Source organism: Macrosteles quadrilineatus, unplaced genomic scaffold (assembly GCF_028750875.1).
Source record: "Macrosteles quadrilineatus isolate MER2022 unplaced genomic scaffold, UCM_ALF_1.0 Scaffold_8__2_contigs__length_117827958, whole genome shotgun sequence".
Lineage (NCBI taxonomy): Eukaryota > Metazoa > Arthropoda > Insecta > Hemiptera > Cicadellidae > Macrosteles > Macrosteles quadrilineatus.
Genome location: NW_026542601.1, coordinates 96,817,980 through 96,837,430, shown reverse-complemented (window position 1 = coordinate 96,837,430; position 19,451 = coordinate 96,817,980). Strand labels below are relative to the sequence as shown.

Sequence of the window (19,451 nt, the reverse complement as noted above, 5' to 3'; positions counted from 1 at the left end):
AGGAGAAATACCTACTTTTCACATGCAATATTAAAAGCAGCAGGAACATTTCCAATGTTTTTAACATACACAGTCTTCGTACATGGTATTTTCACCAAGGTTTCATTAAGATCCACAATGTCTGGAAAATTCACCAACGGTCTAGATCCTAAAGCTGAAATGTAAAACAATTGTTAAGACAAAATCTTTACACAAAAGATTAATTAGGATGCAAAAGCTCCAGACCAGTTAATTAGTATAAAACAAGAAGGATTGAGTTTTAAAAATACAAAAATTTAAGTGGAGAAAAAAAGTAGTCCTTTCACAGGTGTGGTGCACAACAGGTACTAACATGAATGTTTTCTGAGCTCCCCATGTAATACTCCACACTACAAGTCAATAGCTCTCTCACAGCGAATTTATCCACTGCACAATTAATGAAACAATATTTATGTTTTGAAATGAAGAATGTTGTACTGTAACAAATCTTTAATGTAAGTTTTATCGTTTCTTATGCGAGTTTCATAAATATACATACCCGCAATAGGAATATCAATTGTGTAACCATCTGTTTCCAATGAGAGGTAATCTAAATAATCTTGATCATCTATTGGAGAAAACTTGACCAGGAAGTGGACAGAGATACCAGGCGCAAGCTTAGACGTTACTTTGGACAAGTGTGTGACACAAAATGTGTGAGTTGGCCGGCTTTTTATCCTTATCTGTTTTGAAACCTAAAACAAACAAAATTAGATTAGGCCAACACGTACAGGATATATTATTTAAGATGAATACAGTAGACTCCCTCTTATCCGGACACCTTTTAACCGTACACCGGTTTAACCGGAGTAGATCGGCAGGAAGTGGGCGGTAGTGAAACGACCGTTCTCGTGAGAAAGATTTGAGACCAGTCATCAGGTCTAAATACAATGCTCTCCTAAACTTAAGTCAAATACTGTATACAGTATGCATTTAAACGGTCCGTTTTAATGAGTTTTTGGGGACGTTGGTTTAACCGGAAAACCGTTATCTGGACTGGCCTCGGTCTGGAGGAGTCCGGATAATAGGGAGTCTAGAGTCTACTGTACGAATGTTGAATGGTTGAGATGATAATGTTACTACATCACAGTCTAATCCTCTAGTTATTTCTTTAGGCATTATTAAAAGCCCAATTCAAGGACATCCCTAGGTCGACTATTCTCAGGATCGAACCGGCAACATTCCGGTTAGCAAGGGAACACCGTAACATTAGCTACATAAAGTTACCAAGAAAATTAGTAATACCAAAGGTTTTCATTTGTTTTTCTGAAGCAAAAAGAGTATGAAAATGTAAATTTGTAATTAAAATACCCTTTGATAGTTTTGTAACATTTACATGACACTTAACAAAAAGATTTTAGGGTAGAAAATGGGAAAACCCTCATAAACCAATAGTCCGATCATGCTGGTTTTCAAACTCATTTGAATAAATGTATGTTCAAAAGTTTTTTACCAAATTTCATCAAAATCGGAACATTTTGATTTATAATCTGCCCAGTTTTTAAAACCGGTAGTTCTAACCTTCCTAAAAATTGGCGTCCGATTGCGAACATATCTATCTTTTCAAAAATATACAAGCATGTTTTTGCGCAAAGGCTTCTTGATTTTCTATTAAAAAACAACCTTGAATGTAATGAACAATTTAGATTTGTAAAGGGGAAAGGTACGACTGATGCCACCGTTGATTTAATCACCAAAATAATCAGTGTGGTAAGGTAAATAATAAAAACAAAACTATCGGGGTATTTTTGGATTTTCAGAAGGCATTCGATTGCTTGGACCACAGTGTACTTTATGATAGGCTTAATTCTATCGGTTTAATCCACAGAAATAGAAGATTAAAAGGGTATTTATTAGGGATGGACGGGTCCCGAAATTTCGGGAATTTTTCGGGAAAAAAATATTCCCGATTATTGGGACGGGATTGCATTTAACTCGGGAATTTTTCGGGACGGGATTTGGTCCGATCGCCGGCGATTTTGCCGCTTCGCGAGTGCCGATGACGCCGCTATTGCGAGCGATAGGTCCGCGAACGCAGGAGACGAAGTCGTTTCGACGATTGCGCCGTGAACGCGGAGTCATAACGACGATCGCACCGTGACCCCAATTATTGGACCGACGATCGCGCCGTGAACGCGGAGTCATAACGACGATTGCGCCGTGACCGCGGAGTCATAACGACGATTGCGCCGTGACCGCGGAGTCATAACGACGATTGCGCCGTGACCGCGGAGTCATAACGACGATCGCGCCGTGACCGCGGAGTCATAACGACGATCGCGCCGTGACCGCAATTATTGGACCAACGATCGCGCCGTGACCGCGAGCCATACCGACAATCACCCCGCAACCACGGAGTCATACCGACGATCGCGCCGTGACCGCGAGTCATACCGACGACCGCGCCGTGACCGCGAGTCATACCGACGATCACCCCGTGACCGCGGAGTCATACCGACGGTCACGCCGTGACCACGGAGTCATATCGACGATCACGCCATGACCACGGAGTCATACCGACGATCGCGCCGTGACCGCGGGGTCATACCGACGATCACCCCGTGACCGCGGAGTCATACCGACGATCACGCCGTGACCGTGGAGTCATACCGACGATCACGCCGTGGCCACGGAGTCATACCGACGATCACGCCGTGACCGCGAGTCATACCGACGACCGCGCCGTGACCGCGAGTCATACCGACGATCACCCCGTGACCGCGGAGTCATACCGACGGTCACGCCGTGACCACGGAGTCATATCGACGATCACGCCATGACCACGGAGTCATACCGACGGTCACGCCATGACCGCGGGGTCATACCGACGATCACCCCGTGACCGCGGAGTCATACCGACGATCACGCCGTGACCGTGGAGTCATACCGACGATCACGCCGTGGCCACGGAGTCATACCGACGATCACGCCGTGACCACGGAGTCATACCGACGATCGCGCCGTGACCGCGGGGTCATACCGACGATCACGCCGTGACCACGGAGTCATACCGACGATCACGCCGTGACCACGGAGTCATACCGACGATCACCCCGTGACCGCGGAGTCATACCGACGATCACGCCGTGACCGTGGAGTCATACCGACGATCACGCCGTGGCCACGGAGTCATACCGACGATCACGCCGTGACCACGGAGTCATACCGACGATCACGACGTGACCGCGGAGTCATACCGACGATCGCGCCGTGACCGTGAGTCATACCGACGATCACCCCGTGACCGCCGTCATTTTGACGATAGCACCGTGACCGTGAGTCATTTTGACCGCGAGTAACAAGTTTTTACAGGTACCTGTAAATTGTTACCCATTTTTTAATTTTTATATATCAGTGCCACAAACGGTAAAGATTGATTTTGTATGCCTTTTTGGGTAACTGCAACACTCAAGACTTTCTTTTTATGCACAGAAAAAAATCCCGTCCCGTCCCGTCCCGAAAATTGGGAAGGAAATAAAAATCCCGTCCCGTCCCGTCCCGAACTAAAAATTCAATCCCGTCCATCCCTAGTATTTATAATCAAAAAAGTTTAACACAATCACTACTTTACTATATCTATCTACAAACAGATAACAAGGGAGTAATTTTAAGAGAGTAACTAAAATGTGTACAAACCTCTGAAATATTGCAGACTGTCACAGTTGCATTATACTGTTTTCCAGGTTGAAATGTTTGAAAAACAACAACAGGTGGATTGATTTTAAAATCTTTGAGGTCAATACCTCTCGAAAGAAAACTGCCATGTTTCTTCTGTGATAATTTGTTAAGATGCTCGATTCTTTGGTCAGTGCTTAACATCATTTCTCGTAAATAAACACTTGGCTTCAGCTGAAATAATTTTAAATGCCGGATATGTTAAATGTTTATACCATAAAAATCACATTCTCTAAATATAAAAATGGAGTAACTTTATGAATCATATTTCAGTCTCTTCACTTTTTGAAATAAAGATACACAAGAAATAATTACTGTAAAGTTATTTGTTTTCACTAAACTATTCATGTACTTGCTCTCAGACCCAGTGGCGGATCCAAGAGGGGGGGGGGAGGCGCAAAGAGGTCGACAGGCATATAATTTTTTACTGCATTTTATGTAAAAATTTTGCCATGGTCGGCCAAGACAATGACGATGTCCACACCGTGTGAAATGAACAATATTTTGCCACCATCGTGGAAGACGATGCTGATGCTCCGTTGCTGGGGTTATTCCTTGTCGGGGCGCTCTACCATGGACCTCTAGGTCTCGACCTAGTGGAACCCAGGTGGAGTGACGCTTAAACAAGCAGCCGGAATCCCTGGTTAGGATTGAGGGGCAACCCTCCTTCCGAAGGGTCTGCTTCGGCAGCCGGCGAGCCTGATGACCATAAGTCATCCGCCCATGATGTGCTAAAGGTTGATGCGTAAGCTTCGGCCTACATCATGGGGCCCGGGTATGTCCTAAAGGATAGGTACCGGGTATGCAGTCAGGGGGCTTCGGCTCTCATGACAAAACGAAATGGAAATGGAATGGAATGGAAATGGTTATTCCTTGTATTGCTGTGACCGCGGGAGACAATGACGATGTCTCCGCGGGAAATGATCAGGATTGTGCCACGATCATGGAAGACGATGATCTTGTTTCTGTTACCACGGGGGATATTCAGGATTTTATATTTGATTATATATTTTATATGGGATCGTGAAAGAAGATGATAACCGACGATAATGTCTACACGACCGCGGGAGATGTTCATAATTTTGCAACAATTAAGGAAGACGATGATATGGTGTAGTTACCGCGGGGTTTTTTTCGGGTTTTGCCGTGATCACCGGAGACAATGATGGTGTCCATACAAGTGTGGGAAATGAACAAAATTTTACCGCAATCAGCAAAGACCATGATAACGTTTCGGTGAATGTGGGAGTGGGAGATAATCAGAATTTAATGCGGAAGGAGACAATAATGTCTACAGGACCACAGGAATTGTTCATGATTTTGCCACGGGAATTGTTCATGATTTTGCCACAAGAATTGTTCATGATTTTGCCAAAATCCCGGAAGACGATGATGTTGTTCCATTGTACCACAGGGATTGTATTCAGGGGTTTATGTGTGAGGGAGGGGGACTTCACCTCTAATCTCGCCCCCCCTCCTCAATCTAAAGCTGGATCCGCCACTGTTCAGACCTGTATTAATGCTTAATCTTTTATCTTACTTATACTTGTAGCAATTTTAAGTGATTCAAATAAAAAAGAAATTCATTAAAAAATTCTGATATTTTTTCAGTTTTTGACTACAAGTAGGTTGTACAAAAATCAAATTGCAGGTGCAAGGGACTGCATTGATTTTGAATTTTAACCTGTTCATGAAATATTAATGAAACTTAAACAAACAAAAATAAGCATAGAATTTTACAAAATGAATCAAAACATTTTTTAACAGACCTGTTACTATAAGTTACTTTATAAAATACCTTTATGTTTGCTGACAAAATATATTTGATTTTATGTAAAGTTACCTTTGAATCACTTGTTGGTGATTCCCCCAAAAATAACTGAACAAATTTCATTGTATCATTCTTCGTGCAGTCCAAATTGAGAGTTTTTTCAGTTTTATGTAAATTTTCTGTAGGTTTCGACATGGTCACAGTCTCATTCAAATTGGTCTTCTTTCTTTTAACCTTCAATGGATGTTATCTAAATAAAACAAAACTCATGGTAAGTAAGACTACCTAATTTTGAGGAAAATATTTGGATCTGTTAGAGAGGGAGAAGGATAGAAAATTAGGCACAACAAAGAAATCAGAGAAATGTTCAACTTAGTTCCAGACATAGTAAGGAGAAGGGAAGATTGAGGAGAAGTAGGAGAGGAAATCTGTTGAAAGAAGTTGAAAGGATGGGAGTTCTGGGACGGGGGTGTATCCTGGTAACAAGATCAATATCTCCCTACTTAGGAGGTCCTGGCGATTGAGTGCTGAGCTAAATTCATCCTGCACAAGAACCTGAGGAAAGTGAACATACTGATCTTCTTAGACAGCCAAGCCACAATGTGCCCTGGGGTCTTGTATGACAATGTCACAAACAGTAAAGGTGTGAAAAATACCCACAAAACAACCTAGCAAGGCAGAACGAAGTAAACACCGCTTTTGTTCCGGACACTCAGGGCATGAAGGGAATGAGAAAGCTGATGCACTGGCCAGATGAACAGCTTACAGGGCCAGAACCCTACTACGATTAATTTGGTGTGACCAAAGTCTGAGACTAGGTAAGTTAAGGTCCAGAAGGCAGCGGTCTGGAGGACCAATCCAGGACAAAGGACCTCAAAAACACTATAGACCCCTCAAAAATGGATTGGAAAGGCTTTCTGGGCTTAAAAAGGGGGGGGGGCATCAGACTACTAGTGGGAATGAAAACTGGGCACGACCCTATTAAGGAAACACATTAGGCCTAGATCCATTGGAAAGGTCACGGACAGGCCAATGCAGATTCTGTGAAAATGAGGTGGAAACCTCTGAACACTGGTGGCTGGCCTTGGTCCTAAAAATGTTGAAATCCCTGGGAAGGTTGTGACTTTTATCAAAAGAGACGAGAGGAATGAGCGTCTCACAGCTTCTTGGCTCAGAGGTTAAAAGCCTAGGACTTGTCAGGCAGGGCTGAGGGGTTCTACAAAAGGTCAAAAGGTCTAAGTAGCTAGGGGTAGGATTGTCAGCTGATATGTTTCAATTCGTTAGTAGGCTATCGATATATCGGATCGAAAAATAAAATATCGATATAACTTATCGAAAAGAAATCATTGATAATGGGCCTAATGAATGTTCCATTTAACAGGAAAGTAAGTTACGGTACCGTTAAAAATATCCTAACAAGCTTATCTACCTTGAACAAATATCTTAAGCTTACTATTATAATTTGGACTTTTCCAACGTTTCTTGTGTTTAAAAAAATAACTTGCTCAACAATCCTGGAGGTGGATTTCACTTGGCAGCGGGAGAAGTTGATCCACCTCCAGAAACTTTGTGTTGGAAGAGTCCAAATAATAATAGTTTTCAGAAACCAACGGGTGATGTAGTCGTTTCTCCCAAAAGTGCCAAGGAAAAAAGTTTTTAAATTAGCCTAATTTTGGATTAGTAGATAGGGAGAGCAATATAAACATAACTTAAGTATAAGTTCAGTACTTATTACCTTTTGAATTTTACCATTTGCCCATACGGTAATGCTTCACCATTTAGGCCTAGCTCCCTAGCTGCCAATTTCAAAGAGAAGGCCTAGGTATGGTATCAACAATAACTTACCTTGGCTGATTTTGATGAATGGTGCTAGGGTAATTAGGCTAGTTGCAATATATGCATACATGCTGAAAGTAGTTGACAAGAAATAATAGGTATAACCATCGACAACACCAATTAATAATAGCTAGCCTTATTAATAATTTCTGTCACAAGCAAAATTGTAATGAAACAAATACTAAAAAAAGAGACTGACTAAGTTAAATAAAACAACTAACTAACAATAACAAAGGATGGATTCTGGGGTTCTAGTACAGTATAGCATAAAGACAGCTGAAAGCAGATAGTGAGTGATAGCTGACACTGACACTGGCACTGACAGGGACAGGGGACAGCGACAGCGGACAGCTGAAAATCTCTTTCATTCCTTTTCCTTCTTTGTTGTTGGGCTCCCGGAAACTGTATTATATATATGCATAGGCTACCTAGATTACCTCGACAAAGCATGTTTGATTGAGAGTGGAATCATATTGGCATAGATTAAACATACTCCTCAAGGTAGTGTACTTAAGTTAGTGTACCTCAACAAGGAGTCCTCAAGGTAGAGTACTCCTTGAGGAGTATGTTTGATCTATGATATTGGCTATTGCAAAGGTGGAATGGAACTACTGTAATACTGTATACGGTTTTCATGGTCTGGTCAGTTCCATTAGGCGTGCTCGGGTGTGCTATTCCACGGCCGCCTTTAACTCCAGACCGCGGCCTTCGAAGTGGCTACGTCGCAAGTGGTGTTGTAACAGCTGTTTTGTTTGGAAGCAGTTAATGGTATTTGTGCATTTTTTTATAATATGAAAGCTTGTTGACTGGGCTATGGAAATATTAAATCTACTTTAAATATACAAAAATAGATTTTTAATTTTGTTTTGGTTTTCAATTCTATGTGTTTTATTTTCAATGGTGTAAATACAGTATATTGATTGCCCAGTAACAAAGCTTACGTATTTACAAAAAAATACACAAATACACATTATAGCTGCATCCAAACAAAACAGCTGTAACAGCACTAGGTACTGAACAGTACCACTTCGATCTAGAAAAACTAGTTTTTCTAGTGGGTCATTGCTTCGATGGCCGCGGCCTGGTAGAATTGGTCGCAAGTAGTGATGTTGCTGTTTAGCGCCAGACCCTGCGTCCCATAAGCTAACATGGCAGACAGGTGACACCCGCTCATTAGATCACACAAATACTTGAAGTGTGGTATTCATTAAAATTAAAATGTATGAATACAAACTCATTGAAAAATTTAAAATAGTGTTCTAAACCAAAACAATGTAAATTGAACATCTATTTCCATACACTTAAAATAGAGTCAATATTTTCATTTTCCCCAACTACAAAATATTTTGACATTACTGTTGCCACATAACAAAAAGAAATATGGTAATGGAACTGCTCATTTACAAATCACTAATGCAATTCTTTAACTGATGTTTAAAATCAACGACCAAACAGTTGTTATATCTATATAATTTCTTAGTCTGTATAATAAAAAAAAAACACTAGATCGCCAGCAGAACATAAGTCATACTTAACAACAGTAATTTTCAGTTTGTCTGTCTGGTCTCTGACTCTGACAGTGTCAGTCAGTCACTTCACTTCAGTATTCATTCATTTCCCAAATCAAATTAGTTATGTTGTTTCCCCTTTTTAGAGTATAATATACACATTTATGTCCTTAGTAGTGTATTTGATTAATGCTTGAATACTTACTTTATATTTGAGTAAATTAACTCGAGTTGTTGTAACAGCGTACAACAATGACAATGGGAGATGAGACACCAGTTACTTCACTAGTTCTTCCTGTACTGATACGTCCCATTTTGTCTCAGGTAATTGAGTACAGTATTACTAATTCAAATTAAATAATATAAACATATTGTTCTGAGCAAAAGTTATGTTACTATCCAGTAAGAGTAAAGAGCTGTGGTTTATGGTGTGCATGGTGGTCCAATCAGACTAGACCTTCCTGGGTTTGAGCTGTCACTTTCCTTTTCCTGTGATAGGATACAGAAATAGTTTTGCTATTGAAATTTCCAAATAGGGATGTGCATCAATATGTTACCGATAAGGTGGGTACAGTTTCTTAACTGGGCTTTGCTAATATCGATTGAAACTATCGATTCGATTAGTAGAGGTCGTGCGGAACGAGGTGAAGCCTGAGATTTTCGGCGGGAACGGTCCAAAGCGGGGAAATCCGTGGTGAGGGTAGGAGACAAGCCGATCGTCGCCTCGCATAGCGACACTTCCCTCACCACACCACTATTCCCCTCCAAGCTTCACCTCGTCCCGTATGACCTCTAAGCCTTCATGCGATTTTTTCATCATCAGAAAGTTTGGTTGGTTAGGTTAGGTTATGATAGTTTAACCCTCCGAGTGTCATGCGTCGCTGCAGCGACGCGTAACGCACTTTGTATAGTGTCGTGCGTCGCTGCAGCGACTCGCGAACACTGTTTACGGCGAAGGCTCTATGACTAACTGAATCGGACTGTACTGGATTGAGTTAGGTATCGTTCTGTCCGTAATATTCTAAGCTTTCTGCAGAGGTCTGTCTCTAAGCACTATTCATTTTAGTTCCGAAAATATTGTAGCAGACAGCTGACTGAGCTGACGTGCGTGTATTTGTAAACAGCTAGGTTACCCTCGGACCGATGACTGATGTGTTTTATTACGTTTATCATTGTTTTAGTGTTAAAAATCAAAAGTAGTGATATACGTGGTGCATTATAAGAAGATTTAAGTGGTTTTGAAGTGCTGGTTGATGATCCTGAAGAAGTAGGTAGTGATATTGATGTAAATTATCAGCCAGATTCCTAGCTATGGTTGGGCTATGCATTCTTAGCTAAACGCTATGTACTGAAATCTGTTTTTTGCCCATAACTTTTTTATTTGCAAATCTACTTCCTTATATTATTATAGATTTGTAATCCTCATAAAATTTAGAACAAAGTGGCTATTTTCAAATATTTATAGGCCTATAATTTATACAATTTCATTGAGCGCAAACTTATTTTTTTTGAAAATTTTCCTTATGTTTTATATATAATATTGAAGCCCAAGATTTTCCAAACAAAATGGTATATAGAACAGTATAATTAACATTGTTTTTAAGCTTCTCAGATCAGTTTTAATAAAACCTTGCAAATGAGCAAAAAATAGGCTGACATTAAGGCCAAAACACGTGACACTCGGAGGGTTATTTTCATAATAGAAATATGTCAAAATATCAGTTATTAACCAATATTTTCAATTCGATAGTTTCAATCGCTATTAGCATAGCCCAGTTAAGAAACTGTACTCGATAAGTTTATATAGCCTATCTCTCACACACTATCATTGTAATCTCTTCATGATGTAATTTCTTGCGCATCCTTATAATGTTTTCTTTTGTATCTTGTTGCATGTATGTCATTTCTCATGTATTAAGTATTTAGTGGCGATTGTCGTTGAAATGAATAAATAAATAGATAGGTCAACCATAACCATCAATGGCAACATCGGTACCAACGATTGGTGTTTTCAGGGTAAATTAATGCAGTGGGTGCTCGAAAGTTAAGTTAGTATGTTTACAGTGTGATGCACACTGTATTGGCATGCAATATTGAACAATGCATTTAAGGGTTCAAACAGGGTACATTAGAATGTTATGTTAAAGATTCCTATAACAAACCAAATAGTAAAATAGAAGTCGCCTATAACTTAAGTTCTAAGGCCTAAGTTACCTTAGGCCAGATTCAGATTTCAGTTATTTAACTTAACTTAATTGTTACAACTAAGCTTAGCTCAAGGTTACTAACTTACATAAGTTAATTGTGAATTTGTGTTACAGTTGGAGAGAAGGGATGGAGTTGCATCTCAGACACTGAAAGCAGCCTTAACCAAGGTCGAGTCAGTTCATCCTGGGTTCACATACGACTTTGTAGTAGGCATTATGAGGCAGGGAGACCTTAGTGTGAATATGAATGAAAGTATTCTTCGGCTTCAAGGAGCAGCTTCCGAAACTGATGGTGAGAGGTGTTAAAAAAACTTGTTTGTGTACCTTGCTTTTTTTAATAGGCCTAAGTTAAAAGTTAACTTATATTCAGTAACGTATATGGAATAGAATTCTGGGGCAACTGAAGGCCTAAGTTTACAAAACCAAAATAAGAGTAGGCTTTCCCTACATTGAAAAATATTTTATGTAAGTTATCATCAAGTTTTCTTGTCTGAGAGACAAAAATTGAGACTAGGTTAGGCTACTAAGTTAATTAGAATTCATTTCCTACAACTCGAACATTAGTTATTAATAAATAATATAATGTTACAGTAGAACTCCAATTATCCGAACTCCAATTAACCGAATCTCCAATTATCCAAATCGCTCATTTCAACAATTTTAAAAACGTAAAGCTACAGTAATAAGTTTTGCAAAATATCAAAGAATTGTTATTAAACACATTTAGCCAATTTTGGACTTTGATGGAACACTATTGACTTAATAACATGTAAAGAACACTTGTACTATGAGCATTGAAAACTGTATTAATGTTCTGATTTAAATTATTATTAATTAAAAGTTCACTTAGTACCGAAAATGAGGATTTTTCTTTAAAATTCCCGGAATTCCGGTAAAACTCCGATTATCCGAATTTTTGATTATCCAAATGGGGTCTGGTCCCTATTGATTCGGATAATCGGAGTTCTACTGTACCTTCTACCGTTCCAAATTGGTGTAGTCTACGACATGTTTCGTCAACTCAGTGACATCATCAGGTTATCCGCTATCGCTTTGTCTTGAATATTAAAATAAAACAGTTGTGGCCACCGCAACGACAATACCGATTGGTCTTTATATGTACCTATTAAATATGTGTTTGTGAATTGTGCAATGACTGTTTTATTTTAATATTCATGATCAAGCGATAGCGGATAACCTGATGATGTCACTGTGTTGGCGAAACGTGTCGTAGACTACACTAATTTGGAATGGTAGAAGGTAACATTATATTATTCATTACTTTAAGTTAACTTTGGCATCTATGTAAATACAACTGCTCATTTACAGACTTACCTCATAATATAATAATCGGCCACAGTATTTAGGGAAACAAAATTTGTGAAAACCACCATAAATCATAAACAATCCTACCATCTAAATAGGCCTACCTTGAAAGATAAACTCCAATTTTCCAGTAAATAAAGAGAAGGTGCAGGTGATTTGTTACATATAAAGTTCGGTATTTTGTTACTCACAAGGACTGGTTTTTAGCCTTTTGAGTATCTAATGATTACATTTTCACCACCGGTACCTATAGGCTACCTAGTTTTCTTTCATATAGTCCTACCTAATCTTTTAGGAAAGTGATCTTTACCCTTCAAAGTTTTATTTTCTACAAAAAAAAGAAGAAATCTTTGCTTACACTGAGCTAAGTAATATTTACAGCCGTTTATGTATTTTTTGGTTTGAGATGATTATTTATGCATGCAACTCAGCTACATGCAGGTTTTGGCTGTTACAGCTGTGGAGTACCGATTAAGTCGTTCAGAAGATGCATTCCAGGAACTCAATAGAAAGTCGGCAGCACTGAAAAAAATCCTCAGTAGGATACCTGATGAAATAACAGACAGAAAAACATTCCTTGAAACTATAAAGTGAGTTATTTGGACATTGATCTATAAACAGTCGTCTAAGTTGCTTAGACTTTAAATGTTACTTATATTTAATGAAAAGATTTTAAATTTAGGATTTCCAGTGGAGCCTAGAATTACAATACTAAAAAACATGTTTATATTCAGTAGCATCTGAATTAACAAAAAAAAATTATATAGGGCCTAATGACTTTCAATAACTTATTTGGGCCTCATCCGACGCTGTGCTAATGAATAAACATAGGCTGGCAACTCATATAGAAATACTTAATCAGTTTTGAATCGTCTTGAATAAACTTAGTTCATTATTGTTAAACCGAAACATGAGCCCAATGAAGAATTTTGTTTTGACTTAATCTTTGGTTTATAATAGAACATCCTTGCTATTTACAGCTTCAGCTTACAAAATTATTGTTAATAAGAAGTCCAACTCATGAACTTGTTTACCCCAGGGAGATTGCAAGTGCCATTAAGAAGCTGTTGGATGCAGTCAATGAAATCGCTGGATTCATTCCAGGACCAAATGGGAAACAGGCTTTAGAACAGCGGAAAAGAGAGTTTGTTAAATTCTCTAAACGTTTCAGCAACACTCTCAAGGACTACTTCAGAGAGGGCCAGTAAGTGTTAATAATTAATATATGTTCTGACTAAAACATAGACCATAATTACATTTTCAAATTCAGTAAATTACTAAATTTTACACTTATTACAAACTTAACTAGGCCCTACCGTCTACTTCTAATTAGTGTTTAGCCAATCTTGAATATAAAGTTACCCAGCAATTTTTAGGTCATAAAAATAATAGTTCCTCAAACTGATACTCATTTAAATGAAAGTATCACCTAGTACATTCTTAAACCTGACACCAAAGATATGGAACATATTTATCTTTAGTTCATAACGTTTCATGACATCATAAAGTTTGAAATGTTTCAATACATTTAAGATTTTGGCTAAATTCCTTTGTTTCTCTCGACTAAGTTTGTGGAGAAATTTGCAATAAGCATGTAGTTTTTTGCATGTTCCTTGGTACTTCCTCTCTGACCATGTTAAGACCAGAATTTTAATACAGTAGACTCCTGATTAGCCCCAGTAAATTAACCACATTGTGGATTAGCCACAATTGCTATAAACCAAAGTAAAAAACAAAATAGTCTACATATGCCTGTATTTATTGTACGTTATACAGTGACGACCAAGATGTTTAAAGACTGTAGGGTTGCCATTGTTTATATCACCAATCACAGATGAGTCACCAATTACAACTGACCAACTGATAAGTTACAATATTGTATATTTCAGTAGTTTTGCAAGTCAATCAAACAAAGGTGCATTCTAAAACCTGACACCAAAGAGATGGAAAATATTATCATGAGGTTATAACATTTCATAATTATCCAAAGGTTATACATTTGTGTGGGTTTCAATTGGTCTTATTACTAGACCTATACATACCTACCATAGGCTCTCCATGGTTATTTGTTTTGTTAAAAGACTTGTGAGAATCAAAGTTAAAACATATTTACACTGCATTGAAAATGTTTTATTATTACCTAAACCTGTATTAAACCTTAAGTCAAAGTCAATGTTAGTTATTTCCTGGACATTTTATGTTAGGTTTGCAATATCCACGATTTTGATTATCCATGATTTCTCACTAACCAATATAATCTTCAGTATAACCAATAGAATCTACATGTTGTTAGGTAGATAAATGTTCCGCTACTATTAAGCCTACAGACAAAATTTAGGGCATTCTGGTTGTGTTTATGCAAGTTGTTGACTTTAAACTGGTTTGTTGCAGAGCAAACGCAGTGTTTATCAGCGCATTGTACTTGATTCACCAAACTAACATGATCATGGCCACTGTCAAGAACAAGTGTGAATAGTCAAGACGCCTGTACATATAGATAAGTTCACTATTTTGGAAAGATAAATATAATTTATTCTAATGACATATTAGAGACTGAATATGTTAAACAATAATGTATTGCAAATTACACTATTATTAACCATGTTATCGTATTAAATAAATATATCAATTTAATGCAATCTTGTTTTCCATTATTGTTGCCTGTTTACAAGATAAGTAACGGGATAAGGACCTGAAAGCATGATGACTAGATGCTAATTTTTCTCAAGTCAAATTGCAAGCTTCAACTTTCCATTGACATTAATCTTCTGGATTATATATTGCATACATTTTTAGCACTTTTCTAAATAAAAAAAAGTTGAAGTACAGTAAAAGAACTTAAACATTGGCCCTCTATAATCCATACTTTAGTAATCCGGCTTGATCCCATCGCTAAAAAATTCATAGCCTAAGAGAAAGAGTAAGTATTTCATATTAAAGTAAAGGTACAATATATAACAATTAGCCTATATATATTTCTGTTCTTTGATATGAAATTACACCCATTACATTAATTAATTACTTTAGGCTACCTGATTCCGATTATTGTATGGTAGGAGTAGGTACAGTAGGCCTAATTAATCACACTAGTGTACCTGTTGCTCGACTTCGAGCAATTGCTAAGTATTACAGGCGTTATTTTAAAACAAACAACAGTCATAATTTCTGATGACTTTAAAAGATTTGATTGAAAGATTATATTCTTGAGTGTGACAGATTGCGTGAAAATATAATAATATTATGGTTCTTACCGTCTACGCAATAAGGGGTGATATTCCACTAAGGCCGTTTTGGAGATAACTCCGTCAGGTGCGTAGTGGTACACTAAACTATAGTCTTGTCACATTTAACACGAAAAGTCTTCATTTGTATTGCGTCACAAATAGCCCTACTCATAGCTGCATTAGGTTGTCCATAATAACGATTATAAATTCTAAAATAAAAAAAATATTGCTATTTCTTTCCTTGGTGGTGTTCTATGACTTTCCTATGAAACTATAGTTTGCAAATCAGCTCTTTCAATGATGACTTTAAGAAATGCAGCACAGTGTTAATTCAGTTTTCTTTTGAGTATATCAAACTATCCAGACTCTCTCGCTTTATTCCATTGTAATATTTAACCCTCTGAGTGTCCCTTGTTTTGGCCCTAATGTCTGCCTATTTATTGCTCATTTACAAGGTTTTATTCAAACGGATCTGAGAAGCTTGAAAACAATGTTAATTATACTGTTCTATATACCATTTTGTTTGGAAAATCATGGGCTTCAATATTATACATAAAATATAAGGAACATTTGTTTCAAAAAAAAAATTTTAGGTAAAAAAAAATATTTTGGAAAATTTTCAAAAAAAAGAAGTTCGCGCTCAATGAAATTGTATAAATTATAGGCCTATAAATATTTGAAAATAGCCACTTTGTTCTAAATTTTATGAGGATTACAAATATATAATAATATAAGGAAGTAGATTTGCAAATAAATAAGTGATGGGCAAAAAACAGATTTCAGTACATAGCGTTTAGCTAAGAATGCATAGCCTAACCATAGCTAGGAATCTGGCTGATAATTTACATCAATATTACTACCTACTTCTTCAGGATCATCAACCAGCCTTTCAAAATCACTTAAATCTTCTTATAATGCACCACATATATCACTACTTTTGATTTTTAACACTAAAACAATGATAAACGTAATAAAACACATCAGTCATCGGTGCGAGGTTAACCAGGCTGTTTACAAATACGCACGTCAGCTGTCTGCTACAATATTTTCGGAACTAAAATGATAAGCGCTTAGAGACAGACCTCCGGAGAAAGCTCTGAATCTGCTGAAAAAAACTATACCTAACTCGATCAAGTTCAATCCGATTTTGTCAGTCATAGAGCCTTCGCCGTAAACAGTGTTTGTGAGTCGATGCATCGACACAAAACACTACACAAAGTGTGTTATGTGTCGATGCATCGACAAATAACACTCGGAGGGTTAAGCCAACCCAAATTCAAATAGTAAATATTTCATTTCAACCAAGTCAGTAAATGTTTGTGTTTATAGCAAACTGTTAAATTAGCAAACTTATTGACTGTTTACAATTAACACATGTTCTTCTTCTCACTTTTAATTTCTGACAACAGCTGGAGTTTCTTAACAATGTTTTTTTCCCATGTTAATCTTATGGAGAAATACGAAACTTCAAAAGGCCCCAGGGCCCTTTCTTTAATTATTTCCCTAAAAAGAAAGTTTCCTGCACAACTTCACGTTACGCTCTTTCCAATGACACCAAAAACATGTCAATCGGTTCAGTAGTTTCGGAGGAGAAATTGTCACAAAAAACATGCTTGCGTATTAAATAAGTACTATTAATATAGATAGATGTAACGCCAACTGCACTATTACAGTACCTACTGACAAATGAGGACAAAATACAGAACTCGCATACGGATCACCCACTCATAAGAAGCTCATCGCTACTAGACTGTAATTATTTATTGTTAGTATTTTTCATCGCAACATTGTCAGTCAGTCACTGCATTAAAGCTTCAACTTTTTTTCAGCAGTCTCATGTCCCTTGATTAGACAAAAAACCTTGATAGTAAATCTGAATTTATAATTGCAGTAAATCTGATCTTTGATTATAGATAGATTTCAGTATCTAAACATCAATGATCTGATATAACCCTTTAAAGTCCATAATTTGATTAAATTATGCTTAACAATCCAAGAGGTTAATGAATTTATGACTTTATAAAATACTTGACTTTCATCGCTTTACTGTAACATGTATATATTTTTATATGACAATTCACAAGACACACATTATTTACTATAATAAGGTAATTCATTTGAGTAAATATTTCATACGAAGGTATTGACAGTGATTTCAGTTCTTAGCTGTAACATGGATAAGTTAAACTCGACTCCATCAGTCTACATTATTAACAGCAACATAATGTTAGATAATATACTTAGAAAAATACTAACAACTGATATAGGCTACACATATATAAAGACACTGCAGGACTTCCTTCAAAACAAAGACATTTTCTTTGAAGATAACATCAGATCATATGAAAAAATACATTTTTAACAGGTAAATGTTTTAAGATAAAAACTTAATATGAAAAAAAAAAACTATAAAACAACTACATTACTATATGACTAAAACATTAACATTTAATCACTTTATCTAGATTTTTCTCTCATCTAATATTGTTTCTTACTACCTAAACATCTTGGTAAACTTACATAATCTTTTAGTGATAGATTACACCATAACCAATAAGCATAGTTACAGTGGTGTTATCAGCTATACGCAGGCTTCTTCAATCCGTCCATTTGAGCGGAAACGGAGGTTAAAATAAATTTGTCTAACTTATTGTTTATTATCAAACATTATCTAGGGCCGGCTTCCAAGAATTAAGAAATATACTTTTTTTACACAACCCAAATGACTGGTTAGCTTGTTTGTTTACTTAGGATTTTTTAAATGATTTCTTCACTCTAAGGGAAAATAACAAGAGGAAATGCCTCGTTAAAATTCCTCTAATTGTACTTAAAAAAAAAAACATTAAGTAAATAAATTTTACTTGGTTACAGAGTTGTAAAAATAGATTCATGTTCTCTACTATTGAGATTTTAATCTTATTTTCAAATTACAACGTATGGTAAATGCAATATAACTTCACTTCAAAATGTATTTAGCTGGAAAATGTAAAATATAAATAGATATTCTAATATAAAAAGAAATAATAACTTGAAAATAGCCTGTATGCAAAAAGTTCACTCATATAGAATGGTAACTACTTTTCAGTTTGGTTTAAGGGACATTTACGAGACACTAACAATATACCTACATAACTACTTACATACCACCTTAGAGCAAGATAATATAATTTCGTCATTACTTAAATAAATGTTACTTTGATCATCTTTCTGAAGGAATAACACACACACAAATTAACTTCAACAGGATAAAATAAGTTTAAAAATTGTAAATTGAAATAACTATGTCTAAATATAAAAAATCTTTCCAGTAAGACAACATCCCCCCTGTCCGATTTTACAGAATGGCAGATGAAATCACACAGCACTTTTGGCTGGAATAGTTCCATGGTAGGTTAGAAAGCACGAAGTGTTTACACTAAGTTTGAGGTGGAGCTGAGGAAGTCATAAAATAATTTGGGCATGACACACACACACTCATCACAACCTCTAGTGTGTACAAAATCACCATAAACCGACGGAGAAAAAATATGTCTAATGTCAATTTAATTGTATATAATTTGTCTGGTTTAACTGTGTGACTAAGAAAATGTCTTTTAAACTTTAATATATCAAAATGTCAAATATCAAAATGTCAAACTTCTAAAACAGCATCTGTGAATTTGAAATTTGCACAAATTATTAAACTTTATATGCGACCAAAAATCCTTTTTTTGTTTTTCACAACTTCTGCTCAAGGCTACTGATATTGTCATCAAATATATTTAACGTTGAAAATTAACCAAATTTAAGGCTAGAACAGATCAAAACACAGTAACTCTTAGGAGAAGAAACTTACTGAGTATAGTACAATCACAACACAAAATATAAGTACTTCTCATTTATATAC

At 36.8% G+C, this 19,451-nt stretch overlaps 1 protein-coding gene and 1 long non-coding RNA gene across 2 annotated transcripts; one reads left to right on the top strand and one right to left on the bottom strand.

Moving 5' to 3' along the window:
- Positions 1–625: 625 nt before the first annotated feature.
- LOC128999652 (uncharacterized) lies at positions 626–5,619 on the bottom strand. The gene is made up of 3 exons (XR_008491312.1): positions 5,537–5,619; positions 3,655–3,867; positions 626–713 (listed from the first exon to the last, which is right to left on the bottom strand). It is a non-coding gene; the product is annotated as an uncharacterized LOC128999652 (long non-coding RNA).
- Positions 5,620–8,875: 3,256 nt separating this feature from the next.
- On the top strand, positions 8,876–14,962 carry LOC129000716 (programmed cell death protein 10-like). The gene is made up of 5 exons (XM_054427686.1): positions 8,876–9,132; positions 11,130–11,307; positions 12,799–12,931; positions 13,381–13,545; positions 14,733–14,962. Exons 1-5 carry the CDS (start codon positions 9,061–9,063, stop codon positions 14,815–14,817), a joined length of 633 nt encoding a protein of 210 aa, XP_054283661.1. The 5' UTR covers positions 8,876–9,060; the 3' UTR covers positions 14,818–14,962.
- Positions 14,963–19,451: the final 4,489 nt, after the last annotated feature.